The sequence below is a fragment of the Carassius gibelio genome, chromosome B11, assembly GCF_023724105.1.
Source record: "Carassius gibelio isolate Cgi1373 ecotype wild population from Czech Republic chromosome B11, carGib1.2-hapl.c, whole genome shotgun sequence".
NCBI lineage: Eukaryota > Metazoa > Chordata > Actinopteri > Cypriniformes > Cyprinidae > Carassius > Carassius gibelio.
Window position 1 is genome coordinate 18,376,619 of NC_068406.1, and position 24,498 is coordinate 18,401,116.

General features: G+C 35.4%; 1 protein-coding gene across 1 annotated transcript in view; it reads left to right on the forward strand.

Moving 5' to 3' along the window:
• Positions 1-24,498, forward strand: part of LOC127967843 (MAP kinase-activated protein kinase 2) — a 32,220-nt gene that overhangs the window by 4,009 nt on the left and 3,713 nt on the right. The window contains exons 2-3 of the mRNA XM_052568575.1: positions 19,506-19,645; positions 24,361-24,425. Coding sequence (XP_052424535.1) covers positions 19,506-19,645; positions 24,361-24,425 — 205 coding nt within the window. The remainder of the gene's footprint in view (positions 1-19,505; positions 19,646-24,360; positions 24,426-24,498) is intronic.

Below are 24,498 nucleotides of genomic sequence, written 5' to 3' on the forward strand. Positions count from 1 at the left end.
TCTGCCCTTCGTAAGCAACAGAAGACACTTGTATGTTTCCCGGTACACAAATTAAGTACAATTTACCTTGATCTTCAAATTCCAAAAGTTTTCACCCTTGGTTCTTAATACACGGTATTAAGAACCAAGGGTTCCCAAACTTTTGAGTGGGGTTATTTTAATAATTTCAGCAATTTTTTTGTCTTGTGGACTAAATGTTAATATATTTTATGTACAATATCTTACTCAGGACAGTACTAAATAAAAAGTAACCTGCATTTAGTATGATCTCTCTTATTTTTTGAAAATCACTCATATTTTCACAGATTCTGCAAAGGGTGCCCAAACTTTCGATCCCCACTATATATATATATATATATATATATATATATATATATATATATATATATATATATATATATATATATATATATATATATATATATATATATATATATAAAATATAAATATGAGAGAGAGAGAGAGAGGCCTATAATTTTTAAACAAATAATAAATGAAGCTCAATCATCTATTAACAAACATGCGTGTTTATTCTTGCACTTTCATCAATGAACATGCAGCCTGCAAAACATTTTTTTTTTGTATTAAACACAATCTACTTCATATAAACAACTTCATTTTAATGAAAAATAAGAAATGAAAAAATATATAATCATAATCTGACAAAAATACTATTATAAACTAGGTTTGTGGATAATTCAGCAGCAAAAGATGCTCTAGATTCTAGAAAAATCCCGGGTGCACAATTTTATAAAATCTAGTGAAATATTTTATTTACAAATAATTGTGAATAAATCTAAAATCTGGTAAAATGTACACATTGCCCTTTGTGTTGTAAAAAACATTAATGTAAAAATAAGTAGGGCTGTAGCTATCGAATATTTTAGTAATCGAGTATTCTACCAAAAATTCCATCGATTAATCGATTAATCGAGTAATCGGATAAAATGTGTTTTTGCTTAATTAAAGTGCAATATTAATTATGCGAGAGAAAATAAGACTCCTGGGGCTCTTAAAATGAACAAATAAATTTCCTTTTTAGAATTTTTTTTTTACTTTTTAAATGCATAAAATGCATTGCATACATCAAAAATAAACATTTAATTATTACCCATTGTTTCTCTGTCTGTACTCGTAATGTGAACAATGACAATAAAGTTGACAGATGAATTAAGTTCATTTAAGTGCCATTCAGTTGGGGTTTAAAATAAAGCATTTTCTGAGATGCACATTAAACATTAAACACATAAAACATTAATTTAATTTATCTTTTAATTATTAAAAATTAAGCAAACTTAACTTTTTGGTAAACAAAGGGGATTTACTATTAAAAATAAAACATGGAAGAAATGTTGTGTGATTAAACCTTAAAAAAAACGGACTTTTATTTTGACGGGTCGACGTACCTTTACAGTTCTTTGTATTGTGATGTGACAACGGTCAAATGCTCATGAAGTGACTGTCAGTGCAGTTCTGGAGATGTTGTTCATTTGTTCACATCCTTATTTAGTGAGACAGTACGCGCGCTTCAGTGTGTGTGATAAAGGAACTCGCGCTTCTGCTCCATTCATTAACAGAGACACGCAGAACATGCAGGATTCATATTTAAATAGACTGTTCCGGCTTAATATTTACAGATATTAGTCCATATTTGATTTGATGTAAGTGCAATGACCTATTTTTGATTAATTCATTTACAATTTGTCAAATTTCGTGCCATTCCGCATTAAACTGTTAAACTCCGTTAAACTCCGTTTTTATGACTGGATTCCGCGATTCCCTCCGCGTTTTCTGCATCGCGGAAATCATATGGCCCTAGTTGTTGTATGCCAGCTCTATCTTGCAATGGACACACGCCACGACGTTCTCTTCACGTTTGCCCGCGCGCTCTAATCAAAACACTGCTGACTCCTTGCAGTATCTCGGATGCAGCGCTTGCGTCTCCTTCCACTTTGTGGGTGACTTAAACGCAATGTGTCACATTAAAAAATCATTGCGAAAGAACCTGACGTGAGATTTAAAATAAATTAGAAGAGGCTTCGAGGCAGAGGAATTTGCCTCGATCATTTTTTGTAATCGAGTAACTCGAGTTACTCGAGGAATCGTTTCAGCCCTAAAAATAAGTATATACATTTATATAGAAATATTTTTATTTTTATTTTAAATGTATAGAACAGTAATAAAGGCAGCAAGATATCATAGATGGGACAGAACAGTATTATAATACTAAAGGCGCCAATACAGAGCGTCAGAAATATAAAAACTAATCTGTTGCTTTACCACACTACTTGAGGTAATCCAAAATCACTGTAATAAACATATGTACAGTGGGGCTCAAAAGTTTGGGCACCCTTTGCAGACAAAAAAAAAATGCTGAAATTATTAAAATAACCCCACTCAAAAGTTTGGGATCCCTTGGTTCTTAATACTGTGTTCTGTTACCTGATGATCCTCGACTGTCTTTCTGTTTTGTGATGATTGTGCATGAGTCCCTTGTTTGTTCTGAACAGTTAAACTGAGAACTGTTCTTCAGAAAAATCTTTAAGGTCCTGCAGATTCTTCAGTTTTCCTGCATATTTGAACCCTTTCCAGCAGTGACTTTATGATTTTGAGATACATCTTATCACACTGAGGACCATTGAGGGACTCAAACACAACTATTTAAAAAGATTCAAACATTCACTGATGCTCCAGAAGGAAACAAGATGCATTAAGAGCTGGGGGGTGAAAACTTTTGAACACGACGAAGATGGCCAAATTTGTCTTATTTTGTTGAAATGTAATTTTTTCCCATTTATTTCTGCCCTTCGTAAGCAACAGAAGATACTTGTATGTTTCCCGGTACACAAATTAAGTACAATTTACCTTGATCTTCAAATTCCAAAAGTTTTCACCTCCAGCTCTTAATGCATCTCGTTTCCTTCTGGAGCATCAGTAAATGTTTGAATCTTTTTAAATAGTTGTGTTTGAGTCAAAGCAATAATTGTAAATAATTGCAGCCTCTGCGATTTTAAAAATAGTGTTTTTTCATATTGCGATATTATTGCAAATGCAATTAATCGTTCAGCCCTAGGGCTGCACTATTAATCGCATGCGATTGTCATGCTCGTCTCGTCAGTAAAGCTGATTCTTTGATTAGTACTAAATATCCATCACCTGCTTTTAAATGGAGCAGCACATACTACACAGGGCCGTAGTTCGCTGACAAGCTACGCAATACCTCGCAGATGAATCGCATGCGGTTATAAACGTGATATTGCATAACTTGTCAGCAAACTACGACTCTATTAAGTGCCGCTCCTTTTGAAAGCAGGTGATTGGCATTTACTGCTAATCACAGAACTGGAGAACCAGAAGTGATAAACAAAGTGATACAAAAAATAAAATATGTTAAATGTTTAAAATGTGGAAACCACTCATTGCATCACACCATCTCCTGACTGCATTATATGTATTTGTAAAATAGGGGCTTTATGGAGAGTGTGTATACATGGTTATAAGTATAACAGTTTATAGTTCAATCTTTATAGTTATACATCAACTTTGAAGCAGATGCTGATTGATAGTTGTTAAATGATTTTAATGGAACCGGAAACGTTAGGTGGAACCAGAACTGGAAAATTTCTAACGATTCCCAACCCTAGTCTGCACACGCTCTCTTTAAAATGTCATCGTTCCCACATTTCTTTTTAACATCTTCCATTTATTGCTGTTTCGTTTGTATTTGGCCAGTTTGGAGAAAGCCTCACAAAAACCTGACCAGCCAAGAACTTGAAGACACTTGTACAAATGCGGATGGTTGACGTGAATTTAGATGGATCCAGATCGGCGATGTACTATTTGGTTTCCCAACAAGGTCCATCACCCAATGCAAAATTAATGTACGGAATGCAGAATAAACAATTTTTCCTGCGCTCAAACCTGCTAATCTAAATGGAACGCTTTTCAGATGATTTGTAAATAAGGCTACCATAGACTTATAGTCTAAATTAAATTTATATTATGCTTTTTATAGGTGACAGTAGATGCAGTTGTCACGGGGACTCTCACAGCCCTAGAAATGAACACATTTCCTGATTTCATATACCTGGAATTTTGGCTTGATCCACCAGTATCATCACATTTTGCAAATGTATGCATGAGCTAGAAAAATTCAAGCCAAGGAATAATTAGCTTCGAGGACTGATGTTTGTTAGACTGTGATGTTTAATTCATGAACATGCAGATTTAAACTTGTCAAGGATCTGTGAAATCTGCGATCAAAGTAATCTTCCCTTCTGACTTTATCAAAGGTCGGTTGGGAACACATCTACAATAAAAAAAAATATAAAAAAAACGCACAAAATGAATCCCCTCACAAGCCTGTAAACCTGGAGATGCTTTTTTCATTGTTATTATTTATTATATATTTTTAATTGATTTGTGGTAGCCCATTCTATAACATTTTGGGTGCAAGTAACAACATATCCTAAGAAGATTGCTTGACAGGTTCAGGATCTTGTTTTTTTTTTTTTTTTTCAGAGAATAGAAGACAGTACTTTTCCTCAATTGTTCTTTGTTTTGCAGATTTGACCTTAAATCCTTTTTATGTGATTATACCATATTTACTTCCTCTTTGATCCGTATATCAGACATATAAGCCTACGGTGCATCCTCTGATATATTTTGCTGATTAAATCTAGGATTAAACACCACATGGTGTCTGTTCTTAGATGCTTGTTTATAGCTTTCATTTTTCCTGTCAATGGGATCTGTAATAGTCTGAGGTACATCTGAGTTTCCCTTACCTAACTCTCTCGCTTATGGCAACATATCAGATTTTGATATCACTGCATTACAATAGAAAAGATTTTGACTTGCTTTGTTTTAATACATAATGCTAGCTCAGAAAGTAACTTTCATAGAAGTCTTAAAGTAGTAAATGTTCAAATTATTAATTGGAGTTCGATCTTGATGAGGTTGGTATGATTTCAGGGGTGTCATGTAATGCAGCGCTGTTCTTAAGCACAGAAACTAATAAATATCACATCATCCTTTGGTTTAAGTACATGAGAGCTGTAAAGTACACTAATACAATGAAGACTAAAGATGCAATGTGCCCAAAATTATATCCTCCCAAATTGCTTGTATTTTTAGAGCAAAGGAAAATGTCAAACATTCACATGAGGTAACCCTGAATCAGCCTGATTTGGCCTGTATGTGTTCCTAGAAACTAGACCTAGTCTGTCGAATAGCCTAGATTACAGGCAAAATGTCAAATGTTATTATTATATACTGTATGTATCATTTCATATGTCAGGCCTGTGTTGCTTTTGACTTCCTACTGTTATGATTCAAGATTATTTCTATCATGGTCTTGTGATGAATCAATTCATTTGTTTATCCTTGCTTGATTCTATCTTTTGTTTATGCTATGCCCCCTGAGCAATAGGATAAAGTCTTCTATGTTGTATCATAACGCCCCCTGAATCTTACTTCTAAAAATCAATCAATGAGGGAACTCTTTATTTTGAAATCTTTATAAAGAAAGGCTGCTGACCTTGAAGTTGTCATTGCTTGCAATTATGAAACTGGGATCAGCGCTAAGGATTTTTTCTATGTTATCTTATTCTAATAAATAAGCTTATGTGACACCAATATTTAAGATACCAATTAAATTTTACAATTCTCTATTTCAATTTCGATGCCAAAGCAACAATCAACTAGTCAATTAAACAAAGCTTAAACATTATTAAAGACAAATGACAGCCAGTAAATAAGAACAATTGAACCAATTACATGTAATAGCACAATTAAACATAGACCTATAGCAGAAAAATAGAAATTTAATGGTGCTTTAGGTTTTTATGTTTGTAGATGTTCAGGTACAGAGATTGAAAAATCTCACATAAAATAACAGCAGTGGCCCGATCGGACAAGTGACAAATCCGTCTACTGTCCTGAACGTCTTTCACGCTGGCAACAGGCAATCAGGCAGTCCTTATTGTCGAGCCCTGTGTAACGTATAGCATTTGAAATGAGGCAAAATTTTCACTGTTTTTTTTTTCTTTTCTTTTTTTTTCTCAGTTTCATGATTTCCCACAGTGTCACTATTAAAATGCTGAACTTTCAGTGGTTTATAATTTCTAGTTTGCCACTTGTTTCCTGTACTGTAACCACAATCAGGTCAGTTTTAGATAGCTTCAGCTGCAGTGGTGGTTGCTTCAGCTTGCCCTTCATCAACCTGTCACAACAGGGAATGTACATGTCAAGAGACATGTAAACTTGTTTACACAAGCCTTTTAAAACACTTTATCAGAAGAACATGGTTAAATCCTGGAATACACTGCACCCTGTTTTTGCCATTGTTTACTCTTTGGTTAAGTTGACACTTGCCAGTTTGCATATTTCAGTTGACCGATTTCATAGAAATTGCTTAGTGTATGGTGGTCACAGACTCCATTTGATTCAGTTCAGTCAGAGCATATCAAACATGTCGATATGAGAACACATTGTTTTCATGTCATGAATCTCTTACCAACAAGGCCCATGTTTCTGCGGGAGTTGGTTGTGATCAAAATGACTTTAAAGTCTGGTGGTGTCTCATCCTCAGTCATTTCAGTTTTTTATGCCCAGTATTTTAAGATCTGTTCAGTTTTTTAAAATCATGTAGTGTATTCCAGCCTGAAATCTGATTCGGGGAATGTTATATTTAATCTATGCTAGAAAGACAGTGACAGTTCTCTGAGGGGAAAAAAAGCTTGCGATGCAAGGCGATGGAGTGTCCTTTACACACTCTTAAACAAGGAAGTCATGTGATTCACCATCTCTGAGTGCTGGTTAAAATTGGTTTCACTTTATTTGATCTGCAAACCGCAAGTATTGGACATTTATCAACAACAAAAACAACAACAACAAAAAAACAGGGTCAATTATTGTGTATTGTAATTGAGTTCTTTGAATGCTGAGAGGCTTTTAGGAAAAGATCAATCTTTATTCCATCTCTTTTGTTAATCCCTGTATATTTGCCGTTAAAGACTTTCTGCTCATTCATAATTTGTGGTTAGCAAAAGGCAGTCTTTCTGGCATGTTGGAAGGAAGTTGAAATGAACATGGTTTGTTGCTTTTATAGATATGATAAACAAATTGTGAGCTAACAAACAGTATGGACTTCAAGGTTCAGCTCTGATTGATAGTGTTACTAGATTTATTAGCTGATCTCAGATAAGATAATCGAAGGAGTGGATCATTCAATCATAACAGATATATAAGGATGTGGATTTAAAGGAAGTAGGCCTTTTTTTTTTTTTCTTCTCATAAATGTTTTTGTTGTCATTGTGCTTATGTGCACATACTATTTGTACATTACAGCATTTGTGTGATATTCAGTTATTGAATAAATAATTAAATTATTTTGTTTTGTAAATTTAGGTTGTAACTGAATCAAAGTTGTAAGGTTTTTTTTCCAAATCAAATCAAATGTTGCATTCACCTGTCCAGGCAGAGTTTTCACAGGTCTGTATTGTGGCTGTAATAATATTTATATTAAGTGAGGGTTGCTATGGTGTTATTTAGCCTTAAGTAAGTAGTGGAAAAGCCACCTGGTATTTTTGCATGTGGTCTTAATGAAAGTAGTGACTTTGTTACATGAAAGGTGTCTAAGCGTTGCCCTGCTGGCATATGTCTCTATGACATTGTTGACTGTTAAAAGTTATTGTTCTAGTAGTACAACAACCACAGAGCCACACCTGTGGCTAAATAGGCAAATAGCTAAATAATTTTTCTATTAAGTATTTTAAGTTGTGTTTTGTTTTTGTTTTTCTCGGTGTGAAAAAATGACTTTATTGTGGTCATATTTTACCACTTTGGCTTTGTGAGAAGGGAATCAATTACCAATGTGCAACCTCTTTGTGAATGCTCCTTTTTTCCCTTATTACAGTAGTCTTCAATCACATTTTCAAAGTGACATCTCACATATCTCGCAGACATTTTTTTATTTTAGTAAAGATAAAGTGTTTTTACTCTGGGAGTCCAATCTAATGAATATGAAGTCAGCTTGTTAGACTTTGACATGAGCAGTCCCCTGTGTGGCCCTTCCTCCATTTCCATGGACGTTAATTGACCACATCCACTAAGGAGTTTCCCATCTCTCAACCAGTGAGACAGGTGGAAACCCCCTAAGGGAAAAGCGATGACTTAGCCCAATAGATAATCATGACTGCTGAAAGTATCATTATCATTAGCTTAGTGATGGTGATTTACACCAAAATGTCATCTGATAACGAAGGGAAAATACATCAGCAAAGTGTCATTATTTTTTTTGGCAGTTTTCAGATTGCACTTAAGAGGAGAGGGTATCAAATGGGTCAGTGTATTGAGCTGTAGTGTCTCAACACAGCTGCGCAGTCAACTTGAGGAAGTGGGGACAGGATGTTTGGCGGACTTGTAGAAGTGAAACTTCTAACTGTCATACGTATTCTTTTACACGCAAGGACACCTGGTGGAGGAATCTTGTATTGTGAAGAGAGTGACACTTCATGGCCACATTTGCTTTCTTTTTGCATGAATAATTTCATTAAAACTTGATTGTCAGCTACAGGGGTCGTCTTTATTAGCCATTATTGATATATTTGAAACTGTATTTGAAAGCATGTAAAATTGCTCAACCTTGCAAAGCTGTAATCAGTGCAGCATTTGATTTCATTTCGCCTTATTGAATTCCATTCAATTCTTTTCCAAAGGGTCAGTGCATGATATTTGAATTCTCTATTGGTAAAACTTCACAGGTCAGAGTTGAGCAAAATAAATGCACAGTGGAACTTCCCCTTATGTAATTATTCTTTTGTTTTCCAGTGTTTGCATGTGTATGACTGGAAGCACTCTAGTGTGACTGACAACTTTGTGTTAATGTACAACCTTGTAAGACTTTTTAAAGAGTAGGACTGGGCATTAAGGCCAAAAAAAATAATAAAAAATCACAATAAAAAAGGTCATATCAGTTCAATAATTAATTGATAATTATCACAATAAATGTCACATTTATTTATTTCTTTGAAGTCTTAAAGGTTAGTTCACCCAAAAGTGAAAATTAACCCATACATTACTCACCCTCAAGGCATCCTAGGTCTATGTGTTTTTTTGCTGTTTCAGACATTTTCAGTCGGAGTTACATTACAAATTGTCTTTGATCTATTAAGCTGTTTAATGGCAGTCAGCTGGTGTTGCAGTGCTTCAGTCTAAAATAAGTTAAATAAAAAGCACCCAATTTTAGTTGCTGAATATTTTGTGCACCCCTAGTGGTTAATAAACAGAACCTTATGCGTCTTGCAGAAGAACATTGTAGCCGGATCTACTTCTCTCGTTTTATGTCTATGGTGAATAACGCAGGTACAGGGCTACTCTGCAGCAGTACCTACCCAAACCAGTCTAAATAGTAGGAATATAAACACTTGTTATAGGTGTACCGTAGTGATTCAGGACAAGCCAAAAACATAGTTTGAAAATGGATTAATGGTGTATTCGCTTATTATATAAATGTAGTAAATTTTGAACACCAAATTTAAGGACTGCAGCTTTAAAACCACACATACCACACACACAGCACAAGACAATGGTAAAAGTGCCAATTTTCTAGGTAATTGTATGAAAAATAGTAGGCATGTCTAAATATGTTTAATATGCAAAAAAAACAAAACGCTATTGGTTGATAACAAAAAACACATTTCTGCCACAATACCATGGCACAGCTTTACTAAATTAAATTCATGGTAAATAGCGATTTGTAGATTGAAAATCCTTCTGACTGTATCATTGTGCACCTTTTTGTGTATTTAATTCTTGTCTAAAGTCCTCTGGTCAGTAACTACATTTACTTTCACCCAAATAATCCTTTAATCTTGAATGATGGCTCAAGATGCATACACTCTACAGGGACTTTTTTCGCTGTTTGTCGCCGAAGGTTGGCAATGAGGTTGCTGGTGGATAATCTTACTAGTGGCTGTCTTGACAGTGAATTAGGTTTCTTGCCACTAAATACAAACATTTTAGAGGCAAAAGATTAAATATAATATAAAAATGAATTTTAGAGAAACGAAGCCTACTTTTTTCCATTGCATATGTTTATCTAGGGGCTGTGAGGAGAACGATCAAATGAGCTCTTCTTTCCTGTTGGTTGTTGCCTCAGAATGTCACTCTCCATTTGCTTAAAGTTGAAGGATTCTGAACTTTGTCATGTTGCTGGGCACACCCCATCCAGTCGCCAATTGCTGCTGTCGCGCTTGTCTCTGTTCCAGAGCATATGCATTACTGCCCAATCAGCACTGCTCTAGCCACTGCTAAACGCCCACCATTTAAAAAATTTAATAAAAATAAAAACCTGGGTCAGGTCAATAGTAAGGCCAATTAAAACTAAAGAAAAACATAATGTAACTTAAGCTTCGAAACAACGATAGACAACGAACAAAAAAATTCCAATGCAGCAAGAGCATCCCTTATTGCATGTTCGCTATTCACAATTCAGAAGATCGCACACACAGCCTATGTCTCTGAATTGTTCTCATACTCGCTCCTCTCTTCCTCAAGTGGCGCGAATCCCACGTCACGGATGAGCCGTTCACACTAGTCGCACTCACGCAGCCTGTTTTGTAATGCTCGGTTATATTCGCGCGCGCACTGCACCACAAATCTCCACAAGCTCATCTTGCAGTATGGATGAGGCGCAACGCACACGCGCAATCTGCGTCGACTTGCACCTGGCTACGCATTTAAAACCATTGTAAATTCAGTCTAACTGCTTGCTAATTCCCTTTGGATGAAATGAAACATTCAGCACATTTTCCACTTGTTCTTAAAATCCCAAATACAGTGTAACACATGCAATACTTGAATAATTGACTAAAAAAATAGTTCTTTATTTATAAAAAAAACAAAAACAAATCTTTCCAGTGAAGTTCTGTAATTAACTTAATTCTGTAATAGTATGTAATAATAAAAACCTTCATATTCATCCGGAAGGAGGAGGCGGGAACCGGCGGTTACAAAAATAAACCCAAAACACAAATAAAAAGCAAACACAACTAAAAGCCCAGGCCTGGTTCTCTCTCGTCCTTCACTGTCATCGTTCCAGTCTTATCTCCTTCCATCTCCTCTGTGGGACTCGAGACCTGTGGTGGGTCGCAGGTGTCACTCATTTCCCAATCACTCCACCGGCCTCGCTCATTCCCACATCCCTCGGCCCCGCCCCACTCGTCACACAGTAGTTATACCATTATAATCTTTTCTGCTGATTTTTATTTATTTATAATAAATAAAAATATATAGAACCCCTCCTAAACCACAATTGAAAAGTGAATGGATTTCAGAGTTATAATGGGAATTGAATTGGTTTTAATGTAAACTATAATGGAGTCTATTTGATGGAACAACAGTAATTCCTATTGAAATAATGCTAAAAACTAAAATTTTGTAATGGTTTAATGGAAACTGTAAGCACATTTTGCTGCACATTATTGACTATTGAGCTGAAGCTTGACTTTGCAAATTTAAAATCGCAAATCAAATCGCAATATGTCAAAAAAATCTTCAGTCAGACTGAAAAGCCTTCATGAAAACATCTCAAGTGATTTGATTAAGCTTGGTCTGAATAAAACCGAACTGTGAATGTGGTGTGTAGATCAAAAAAACAAATTGGATTCATTCTGATTGGCAAAAATTAGTAAATGCTAACATGATGAATGACAGTTTGTTCCTTTTTTGGTTAGAAGAACTGTTAATTCTGGATCTTAAATCTACTAGAAGAGCATGGTTTGTTAACAAATAAAGTTATTTGCATACTTCAGTTGGCGATTAGTTCAATCTGGTCCTTGACCTACAGTGGTTAAGAAAGTTTGGGCCATCCTTAAAAATATTATTGTTTGCCATAACCCGACCGACCCGGTCAATTTAGCACCGACTAAATGTTATTTTTATTTTTTTTGCTTTTAGTCCGACCGACTTGCCGATTGTAAATTTGCGGTCTCTGTTCAAAGTCATACGGGTTCGGGCACCATAGTACATCTAAAAAAAATCATTAAAACAGCTAGACACCGCTTTTACTTGGCACGAAGTTCTTGAAAAACTGTGCCCAGATCTTTTCTCATCCATTCTTCACGTCTAGTTTAAAACCGTGACCGTGTCGACTGTCACTTTATGTTCGAAAATCTATTGCACGAATCAACCAACACAAGTTTCGAGAACGAAAATAGGAAATTAATTTTAACGACCTTCTCTCGGAGCGCGTCCAGGTTTTTTTTTTTTTTTTTTGAACAGGCGTCACAGCAACTGCAGCTTGGGCACCGATTAGTTTTCTGTTGTGCCAGGACACACACACATAACAGCAAATAATACTTCTGCACAATGTTTCTCTTTTTACAACAGAATCTTTACATTCCTCCTGCCTGTTGTCCGTGGATTTACCTATATTTTGTTATTTGCCATATAAAACTTATTTAGACATGCAAAATCGGTTCAATGAACACTTGTCACTCAAATCAAACAGGATTTTTTTTAACAAAAGTGACAACTCAAGAAAGCGAAGTAAACTGTCTCTCATTGTAGGTAGCATGTAGCAATTCTTCTCACCTGAAATTCATGCAGTAAACATGTTTTTGACAAAGATTTTAATTTGTTTTTTAGTCCATATAGCCTGCATCAAAATGAGGTTTGCAATGATGCGCTCGAGGGTTGAAGACCCAGTCAGTGACACCACGATATGCTAATTTGTTTAAATTCATACTTACGTCATCACCATCACAAAAATGTACTTTTTTTTTTTACATTGAAACTCAAAAAAAAAAAAATAGACCGACCTACCGACCCTTTAAAAAAAATGGATGGATGGCCTTGGTAGACCCATTTTTAGGGGATCTGTGCATTCGGATACAGTTGACACTCTAAAACCAATTCAATAATCTTGTGAATGAATAGGTTCCTTTTCTAGGAAGTTCAGTTGTCATCCATTGCCTGCAGTGCCCGTAAGTACTGTTGTGGGTTTCCAGATATTATGTTGCTTTGGCAGCAGGGTAATGAGCTCTAGACGCATTAAATTTCCACCGCTTTTCATGTGAGTACAAGCCCAAGTGTCTGGCCCTAAACCATGCGTACGTCACAGGAAGAAAAGAAAGGTGTAACACATTAAAGAGCTGTAGTGTAAGTGTTACAAGCTGTTGGTCATGGTCTGGAATGGGATACGAATGGAATCTGTGATAACAGGAAATCTAACAAATAAGAAGACTTTTGTAATGTTATTATATGTCATAGACAAAGCTCCTTTTGAGTTAAGTCAGAGGGGTCAGTGGCAGATGTCTTTAATCAGATCAAGACATTTTGACACAAACATGTTTACTCTGACATGTGGATGGCCAGTCATCACAATGAGCAATAGTCTGGCATCACAAACATGAATGTATCCCAAACACGTACTCGGGCACAAAGAGCGGATAATACTAAAGTAAGATAGTAAGTAGCTTACAGGCTGTTGTCTCCTCAGTCCCTAAACAGAAGCAGGTGGAAGATGCTGGCCGTCCGACTCCAGCCCTCCCTTCCCACCCTCTAGAAACCTCTCACCCTGCTCTTTTGTGTACGTGCGGAGCAGATCTTTTGTATTGGGGCTCAGGAAGGTGAATGGGCCACATCTGCTATTCTCCCACTGAGCAGGCGGAAAGAAAACCTCTGATAACAGATGGACATTATTTTCCTGCAGATCCTCTGGTATTAAAAGAGTGGGACTAAAGAGCAGAGATAAAAGAGAACTTTTCAAGGCTAACTCAACATTTTTACTCATTTTATGTGAACTTGTCTCTTCATAGTGTGAATGATATGTACTTAACTGTACACAGATGTGAAAAATTGACAAACGTAACAAACAAAGGTTCTTGATGTGTGCATTGGTACAGTAGTCTTGCTTTACTGTAATGATGTGTTAATGTGCCTGTAACAAACCTTAGGGTAAATTTTGAACTTATTTTTGAGTAAACTATCCCTCTACATGCACTTTAAAAGTTTGATGTCAGTTGGTACAATACAAATTTAATCTATTTAAGATGCAATTTAAGCACTTTGTCTGAAAGACAAATATAACATTTAATTCTTTAATTACACTTGTTTTCTTTGTAAAACTGTATTATACAAAAAAACAGCTTTTTCTTTATAACTGTACTTGTAAACATTTAGTAAGCGCACATTTTATTGCAGGTGTTTGCAAGATTTGTAGAACTGAACATGAATGGGTTTGTTAGCAAAAGCAGTTTTGATTAGAACCTTTTAATTGCTGTTAACATGACTACTTTGTATGTTTGCCCCAAACGTTGTGCCCCTTTGCCACCGTGGGTGTCATATTTGTTTGCATTTGTATATTTTGAAGTTTTAGCAGGTTGTTGTTGATTGTCAGGATATTAGCAGGATATCAAGGGTGCTTTGGGGTTTGGCAGTGAAATTGGAGCACCCTCGGCCCCACCACATGTTTCATTTGAGAAAACCAACACCCTCCCCCTCTCACACGACACCACACGTGACGCCAACCCTTCTTTCCTAAACCCTTCACATGCAAAACAAGGCTCGTGCCACCTGCCATATGTCCCTTCCTCCCTGTCACTCACTCACAGTGATCCATGCCAGATTTGTTAATGACTTTTAATGTCTTAGTCACTACAGTCTAATATAGATGTTCCAGTTGCATTCCTATTTACATAGTCACAGTATGCACAGTCTTTAACCTTACTCAGAATGACCAAAATTTAATCAAAATTTCTGGTGTAACAAATTATTTAACATTCAGGTGGCAGATAAGTCTTTGTTTCATTTTATTTTGATTTACATTTTTAATCGCAAAGGAGTGCTTATATATATATATATATATATATATATATATATATATATATATATATATATATATATATATATATATATATATATATATATATATATATATATGCATGCATGCTTTTCAAATTGGCTCTTCGAAATGCATTCTTGACAATATTGGTCTTCATAAAAAGCAGGCATTAGTCCAGTGACGGCAAGAATTGGTCTCTGTTGGCTTGGCAACACTTTCCGTTCATCAGCTTGGCATATAATTAACCGTGGCGCTTGACAATAAGATGTCTCACCTTACCAGACTGAGCTTTATTTTATACCTAGATCCAATACCCTCAGTGTGTTCACACCTGCCACAGCTTCGTGTCATCTTGTTCTTCTTGCATAATTAGGGCTGTACAAATTATGGAAAATATCTAATTGCGATTGACAGATATTGCGATTTGCAAAGTCAAGCACATTCACTGAATGAAAGTACATTCACTCTCTGACAGCAGATGGCACTAAACCGCAGAAAATGAAGCCCTTACCCTGGAAACCCCCTAAATAAAGCAACTGTTCTACTTTCTAAAACATATTTAAATAATTTTAAATAGCCATTCAGATTTTGTGGATGCACCATATGGTTTTCATCACAGCGCCAAATACTTAAATGTTTAGACTAAATAGGCTATTTATTTTCAAACCTTTTTTTTTTTCTTTTTTTTTAATCTGGGCTACAACATGCCCTACATATTGTTTGAAAATGTTTTTATTCTTTATTGTTCATTCACACTTAATTAATTCATTAGGTCCCATAGCATGAAATTTTCACTTTATGAGGTTTTTTAAAATTAATATGAGTTCCCCTAGCCTGTATATGATCCTGCAGTGGTTAGAAATTTCTATAGGGGTAAACCAAGCCCTGGGTGCCCTGCTCTGCCTTTCAGAAAATGAGAGCTCAGACGGCCTGGAAAGGTTACCTCCCCTTTCTCTGCTTTGCCCGCTCAGAGAATTTGGAGAAAAAATGTATTCAGTTTATTTTTTACATTTAATTCAGTCGCAATGTCAGGCTTTACATCATAGACTGTATAAAAACTGAATTTTATGATATGGATTTGACAGCACCGCCACAAACAGTGAGTAACAGTGTTCATTAATGCCTGATCTGTGATCAGTGATTTCTGATGGTTAGCTAATTATTAGACTTTCTTTCGAAATTGTTTAATACTGTTTATGCATCAGTAAATAAACCAGTGACTAAATGATCAACTTCAAATTGTTTCTCTTAGTACCATAGTATGAAACAAACCTGTTATTTAAATTGTGATTTAACTACACAGAACGATCAAAGAACGATCCTTTGTTTGGAGCTGTCAATCACATATCGCGACTCGCGAGTATATCTGCACACTTGCCCAAACTGCCGTTATAATGAATGACTCTGTTATGCTGCACAATGACGCTCTTACTGTATTCATGTCGATATTGTGTTTGCTGTTAGTTGTGGTGAAAGCATTTTATGAGAATAAATGTGTTGCAATGAAGAGATCACTGCATTTAGGCAATAAACAGACTCTGTCTACTCAAAGCTCATCACTGCAGCGATTCATGTGATGGGAAAATATCTACAAAATAATGCTATAATCAACACTACCACGATTAGTTAATCTCGATGGTTGTAATAGTAAAAAACTTAGTAAAAGTATTTGAGAGGGGTTCCACATGTAATACACATTTCTAATGCAAAGATGTCAGCCAATCACAACAGTTGTCATTTACTTAAGTCTCACAACAGACACGCCCCTTCAAACAGAGCATTCAAGGCAGATGATTTAAATCCGGATATAAATATGCCTTTTATTTCAAAAATTTTCATATACAAATCTTACTAACAATATGGGTACACCTCAGGAAACATAAAAAAGAAAAGAAAATAATCCACATCACGGGACCTTTAACAAACTGCCAATGAAACATTCTTCTGAAAAGTCATTAATCTTAGGTATTCCAATATTTAATAACATGTTGTTAAAATCTAAGGATGCAGCAGTGTTATTTATGAACTAACATTTTATATATATATATATATATATATATATATATATATATATATATATATATATATATATATATATATATATATATATATATATATATATATATATATATATATATATATATATTCCTATGATGTTAAAGCTGAAATTTCAGCATCATTACTCCAGTCTTCATTGTCAAATAATTTCAGAAATCATTCTAATGTGCTGGTTTGGTGCTCAAGATTTTTTTTCTTAAATTAAATAGAAACACAAAAGTGACTTCTTTCAAAAACATTAAAATTTTAATGATTCTGCAATTTTGACTGGTAGTTTTTTTGAATAAATCCTCTAATGCTGTTAAATAATAAAACATTGTTTGCAGTCATTAGTGTTCATTTTCTCAAGGGTTTATTGCAGCCAGCAAAATGATAATATCTCTGCGATGGTTTGGATGGAAGCGTACTATTCATTAGAAAATAATTAGAAAGTGGGAACCTTCCTGACTACTTGAGTAGATAAAGCTTGTGTTTCTGGGTCAGAATGGTTTTAAAATGATGGAAGAGGTCACATATCAATAAAAGAAAATGATTTCTAATATATTTGGTTCCATAAATGGCATTATTAATCTTTCTCACCCATTTTAATAGCATTTTTCCTTTCATTTTAAATGTTTGTGTGGTGTGACAAATTATTTGAAACTGCATGCATAATAGTTATAAAATAGTTTTTAATCTAAAATTTAGTTTAAAAGTCAAACTGCTTGGATATTATGTCATCTACCCTTTTCCACATCAAATCAATCACTGAACGGAGCTAGACCTTGGTATATGTGAGTACCGGTAGTCTTTTTTTTTTTTTTTTTTTTTTTTATGAGGTTATCCCTTCTGTCAAAACATTTAACAAAACTACTATACTAAATTATGGTATCTGAAATGAGTCAAGTAGAAGCGGAGTCATTCAGGTCAATCGCATTCTAGACTACTAAATATCCTACAAAGATGAACAAAAAAGCTCTTGTTCTGCTGAGCATTAGTGAAATGCCACCTTGAAATGAAACATTACAGCTATCTGTCTGTTTGAGAACCAGAGGGCTTTGGTGAGAGAAGGCTTTGTGACTGCTACTGTGTGTTGTGCAATGTGTGGGTGATGTGTCTGTATTTTCACGGATGAGTTTTACATGCTATATATATATATATGTATGTATTTCAGTTTTTATTTACATTTGTGATAACCAATCCTCTCATCAGACAAGTTGGTCTGAATCACACCTGTAGACATGGTTGGCAAGCAAATGAAGGTTCCTGGTTTAGCTCTGCCAAATAAGCTGTTTAGGCCCTTGTAGGCTGGTGTGTGGATATGAGCTTTCACAGGCATGATGTGGGCGGTGAATCAGGCAGGAATCCTGAGACCTCTAAGCTGCCTATATGGACAGGAGAGAATGTCTGCCGTCTGAAGCCCCCAGCCCCCCACCCCCCGACCTGAATGGATTCTTTCCCCTGCCTGTCATACATAACTGTGTTCTGCAGGACAACATGCCTTAATAGTGGTCAATTGCTTATGTGTTGCTTACAACTTGTCTAATATACTTAAGATGTTCCAGATCTGTCTTGTTTAATATCCTGTAAGCCTGTGGTCTTTTCCTTAAAACAGGATCTTTTGTCTGGAAAAAAAGTGTGTCTTATGTCGTTTTCATTTATTACAAGAAGTATCCTGTTTCTGCTGTCATGGAATATTTTGGCCCTAAATCTCTCTCCATTATTTTAAAAGCAGGAAAAAAAGGTTTTAAGTCCCTGTTCCTCACACTCCAAATTCCTCTTTCAGTGATTAAAAAAAAAGGTTATATTCAGTTGGCTTTGCAGCTGGACTATACATTCATGTTTCAGTCATTTCTATATTTGACATTTGAGTCTATATCTGACTTTCAGTGATGTGATTGTTCTTAGCAGTCTTTAAACACCGCACAAATTTCCAGGGCTCTAAAATGTATGTTGGGTGTGAAACTGAATGAAGGACATTTATCTGTTGTTACATGCTTTACATTTGGGCAAAACAATGGCTTAGTTGACTGCAGTTGATTTATGTCTTCGTCTTTGATAAAATGGGATGTATGGCATTTAAAGGGATGGTTCAGCCAAAAATGAAAATCCATTTAAAATGTCATGCTGTATAATATAATGAATAAAATAAAAAGTGTATGATGTTAGTATGACCATTCACAAAAATATGCTGCCTAGATCTTGATGTAATTAGGGGTGATTACCTGTAGGGGGAGGCAAAGCTTCAGAAATCTGGTTGTACTGCATTGTGACGTTAGTGGCATTAGAATAGTATACATTACTTTCTTGTCTTTTTTTCCCTCATTTATAAATTTAGCATACTGTATATATACACAAACGCCCAATTTATAGCATTTCAACTCTGCTGTACTTGACAATAAAGACATCCAATTCAATAATATATATTAAAATAAATATAAAGAAGCACAAATAATATACATTTGAGGAAAAATGGTTATAAATATATAGTTATAAATTGTTGCATATTTATTGTTTTGTGCTTTATTAAAAGTAAACATTTGTCACAAACTTCAGTTATGAATAATCGCTGTCACAACTAAATAACTTGGTTAACTCTCATTTTCATTCTCTCTTTAAGATGCTTCACGACTGTCCCAAAGCTAGACGAGAGGTGGAGCTGCACTGGCGGGCATCCTCATGTACCCATATCGTCAGGATTATTGACGTCTATGAAAATCTCTACCAGAACAGGAAGTGCCTTCTTATTGTAATGGAGTGGTGAGTCATCAGCGTCAGTTTAGAGATCAAAACCTCCTATTTTTGGGTTATTTCTGTATTTCTCTTCCCTTTTGGACAGCTTTCCATTTAGAAGCAATTTATAATTCTGTGAATATAAATGCTCCATACATAAACAGTTCACCTAGAGCAACCCTAGATTAGGTTCTTTGCTCAATGGTAAATGCTTGCAATTTTTGCCCTTATTCTTAACCATCTGGGCTCTAAATTTATTAAGCAAGTTAAAAGAACTAGGCTTTAAGAGTCATTATTAAGGGAACAGAATGTTAAGTTGATGTCCTGTATCATTAGTAAAATTTGCCCAATTAAAGTTTGAGTAGACATTTCATGAGCAATATAATGACTTGACATTTGCAGTGCACCCAGCATTGTCTGATTGTGTCCTGAATTGCATTGTCATGAAAACCTTGATTCATTTAGTTACCCTTTCTGCACAGCCCCTTAACTCATTTGTAATGTTTTGCTGAGGTTTCAGTGCCTCATCTGTGTAAATAGTTTACCAGCAGGTGTTTAGAGGTTGCTTACGGTAAAAACACATACACCTATGTACCCCTTTCAAGTTTTTAGTAATTTCAGAAGTCCCCGTCTGATGACGTACCTTCTAATGTGGTGACCTCTCCTTCATATAGTCTAGATGTAGTTGCATAACCAGATGCCGTTGTTTCCCACATTTGCAACATGTATGCTAGCTGCCTGGTACCATCCTTCTCTGCTTGCCACCACTGTGCGCTCCTCCGCAAGGCAGTTGAACCCTGGTTGCTTTATTGGGACGGTCCCTGCTGTAATCAAAATGCAAGTCGCATGGATGCAAGTTCTCGTATAATGACACAAAATAATAATGTTTTGGTTAAGTCTGCAGTAGACTACTTAAATTGCAAACTACTGATATGATTGTTTAAAAGAGTTCAGGGAAGAGAGAATGGCAATGCCGTGAAAGTGGAAAGAGTTTTTGTATGTTTTCACATATGGTACGTCAACATTTATAGAATATCTGTTATAGAAGTCAGTTCGATTTGAGTTCAGAGTTCGCTGAAACATTCAAAGAAACTTGTCAACTCTAACACAGTTTTGCTTTTGAAATTTAAACTAGAGACATAATTAAAACAGTTTATGTTCTTCAAGCCTCGGGAAGTGTTGTAAAATGAAATTAATTAAAATCATTGCAATATTCAGAATTTAGTTTAATTCTATATTATTGCCTTCATGAAATTTCCACAAGTTTATTTTTTTAATATATACTTTTTAAACAGTGATAATGCGATTGCCATAAAAATTCTTACATCAAGAAGGACTAATTGTCATTATATATTTCCTTATTTAAAATGTTATTACTCCTATACTCATATGACTGTATAAGAATTACTTATAAGACTGTATAAGATATAAGATCTTGGTCTTATTGCCCACCCCTTATTGTTAATATTCAGTATATATCTCCCAGACTGTGCATTAAATGCTTTGTATGTATTATTTAGTATTGCTTCCTAACTCAATTCAGGACACCATCTTCGTCTAGTTTCAACATGATTTGGCATGATCAACATGATCTAAAATGCATGCTTTCACTGAAAACATCAAAGTGATGTGCTTGTGACATCTGCATTCAAGTGTTTGATCTTGAAGTCACACCTTTATTGTATCAGATATAATGATGTGAGGATCAGAAATCACACACATCTTTGTTCCATTTCTTTGATTTGATCGTTCTCTTGGTCTCACGTATGCGCTGACTCACACATTTTCTTCACCGCCTGCTTTGTAGGAAGTCAGAAACTGTGTTTGTCACCACTGTTGTTTACCAGCAGATGTGAGCTTATGTGAATTTTTAGGTGTTTAGAGTGAGAATTCCCGAAAGTTTAGAATTTAATTTATTTCCTTTTTGCTTTTAACTGTTTTACTCAGAGATTATGCACATAGGGATAGACCTGGATGATATACTAGATTTTAATGAGATGTTTAATGACAACTTATTGAAAGGTTTGATGACCTGATGTGTTTTAGCATGTTAACTGTCAGCCTTTTTAATTCCTTTCTGAGGTGTTCTCTCTTAAAGGGATAGTTCACCCAGAATTCTCTCATGAATTACTCGCCCGCCATCGTTCCAATCACGTAAGACCTCTATTCATCTTTCGGTACAAAAATTAAAATATTTTTAATTTAATCCTAGAGCTTTCTGACCCTGCAGTCTTTATTTGAGTTTTCTTCCTGCACAAAAAGTATTCTTATAGCTTCATAAAATCACGGTTGTCACATGGACTGTTTTAATTCTATCCTAACTACCTTTCTGGGCCTAGTAACATTTCAGTTAAATTGCTGTCTATCAGTTTTCATCAAAAATATCTTTGTTAAAAATAATTTGTTTTCCGAAGATGAACGAAGGTCTTACGGGTTTGGAATGACATGGGGGTGAGTAATTAATGACAGAATCTAACTAACTTTCTGTGTGAATATCCATTTAAAGTGGATATTCTCTACTGTCAAGATGGATTTTCAATCAAACTTCTTTAATAAATGGTGCTACGTGAGAAAACTGTGGAAAAAGGGCTGTGGTGTTCCCTTTTGCCTGAAACCTTAAGACCGATAATGCACTTTTGATTTTGAAAAGCCTCTCTGTCTATCCATCTGTCTGTGGGCAGGAATACAAAAATGCAGAAATTTGATCTGTAATTTTTTACAAAAGCCCCGAAGTGGTCAGAAGTCTGCCGGATGTCCCTTGTATGTAAATTCACTGCCAGTCAACAATGACACTGACTTTCAATGTTGTGACAACTGACAGTTTGGAGTTATGAAAGGTTACTGATCTTTTAGTGGAACTCATTTTTTGGAAGGTCAACAAGATGCATAGTGTGGATTTTGATTACACCCTTGTGTTCTCCAGAAATTTTGAGTTTGCAGAGTGTCTTAATCTAAATGACTAATGAACAGAAGAGACAACTCTGTTTCTTCTTGACCTTTCTTTCCTGTACATTTCCACATTTCTGCACAATTAGAGCAGTTTTGACTCTTTGCATTTCATAGATGCTCTTTGTTTGATAGGTGCAAAAATAAATCCATACATTTCTTTGATTCTGCTTTACAGTTCATTGTTTCCTATTAAGCACAATATTGTTTCATGGATGATGTAAGATTTCATGCATCTTTTTGATGTAGGAGACTCATAGGGAAGTGTAGAGTTTCTTTAGAAACCGTTGATTCTGTTTGTAGGAAGGAAATGTGTGTGAGAAGCTTCTAGATATGAGTTATCTTGTGGTGTCAGTGGCTCATTGGGGTATCATTAACATCTTATAGATTCATCTATATGTAATTGCTGATAGTCATAATGCAAATATTAAAATAAGCTGGCTGAAGGTCTATCATAGATTGCAGAAGATCATGAATAGGTTACAAGAAATCAGGCCAGCCACATCCAGCTACTCATCACGTAGGAAACAAAATCTACAGGTCATCAAAACTGAGTGTGCAGCAGGTGATGGAAATGGAAAATGCCAGAACTGATGTTCAGCTTCAAATATGGCTTTTCTAAGAAAATTTACACACAGAAATGATGGTGCAACCCAACCCTTTAGTGGGGCTTTGGTGTTTTGTACCATAAATCACATGCTTTTGAAATTTTAGCGCATAAGCTTAACACTTTTTTTTTTTTTGGCACATTCAGCTGTATGTTGACTGGATGGGACACAAAGCGTCTTGAGGTTTAGTTAAACCGAAAGCATTAAAACGTGATGTGGTTGTTCAAAGCCCCCGTCTCATAGGCTTTCTCAGTCAAACTCTTACTGTGTTTTCTTCTTTTGTCAGTCCTTTGATGATTTCACCTGAAACTTGCTGCACTTCTACATTAGCTGTGGAAATGAAACTTGTCTTGCACGCTGTGGCCCATAGTGGAGATGCATGATTCTTCACATTTACATAGAAGTACACGGTTATCAGCAGTTTGCACTCTCTTTCACGAATTATCATGCTTTATCATTACAGTAGCGGATGTGCTAGAAGCAAACCAAGTAGATCAAGTGCTTTTCAAGTCTAGTTATCAAAGTCATAACCATGCAGTCTTACCCAGATCCCTTTTTTTTTTTTTTTTAAACCCCATCCACCCCACCCCCATCTCTGATGAGAGACAGATAGTCTTTCTAAGCCCACTAACCCAGTTTCTCGCAACTGGCAAGTTTTCAAGAAATGTTGCTCACACGACTTGCACACCAAGCAGTGGTTTGCTATAATCGGAAATGATAACCACAATGATTACATGGGACAAAGGTGAAAAGAATCCCCCCTTGATGTGTGTGTGGTTAAGTTGTATGCATTTGAACAAAGTCATTATTTGTGACTTTAAGCACGTATATGTTTGAACTATCAATGCTTTTAGAGGAAACCGCAATAGCTTCCTGACGCCATTTTTATTTCAAATCTACTGTTGCATATTTAGCCGAATGTGTGGGTTCATATAATAATAATAATAATAATAATAATAATAATAATAATAGTAGTAGTAATAGTAGTAGTAGTAGTAGTAGTAGTAGTAAATGGAAAATATAGTAAATATATCTTGCACTTTTTGTTTACTTATGTCTTAATATAATTACATAATAGCCTAAAATCTTTGTTGTTGTTTTTTTTTTTTTTATAATCTTTTTTCTCCACTAATATGAAGTTACTTCAGATATTTTGATATGTCAGTTGATTTTTGCTTTATTTTGAAGCATGGATGGTGGTGAGCTGTTCAGTCGGATTCAGGACCGAGGGGACCAGGCATTCACTGAGAGAGGTAACGGCATTGTCTATTCTCTTATAAAGTATATATAAACATGTTTAAGAATGCCAAAATAATAAATAGACCT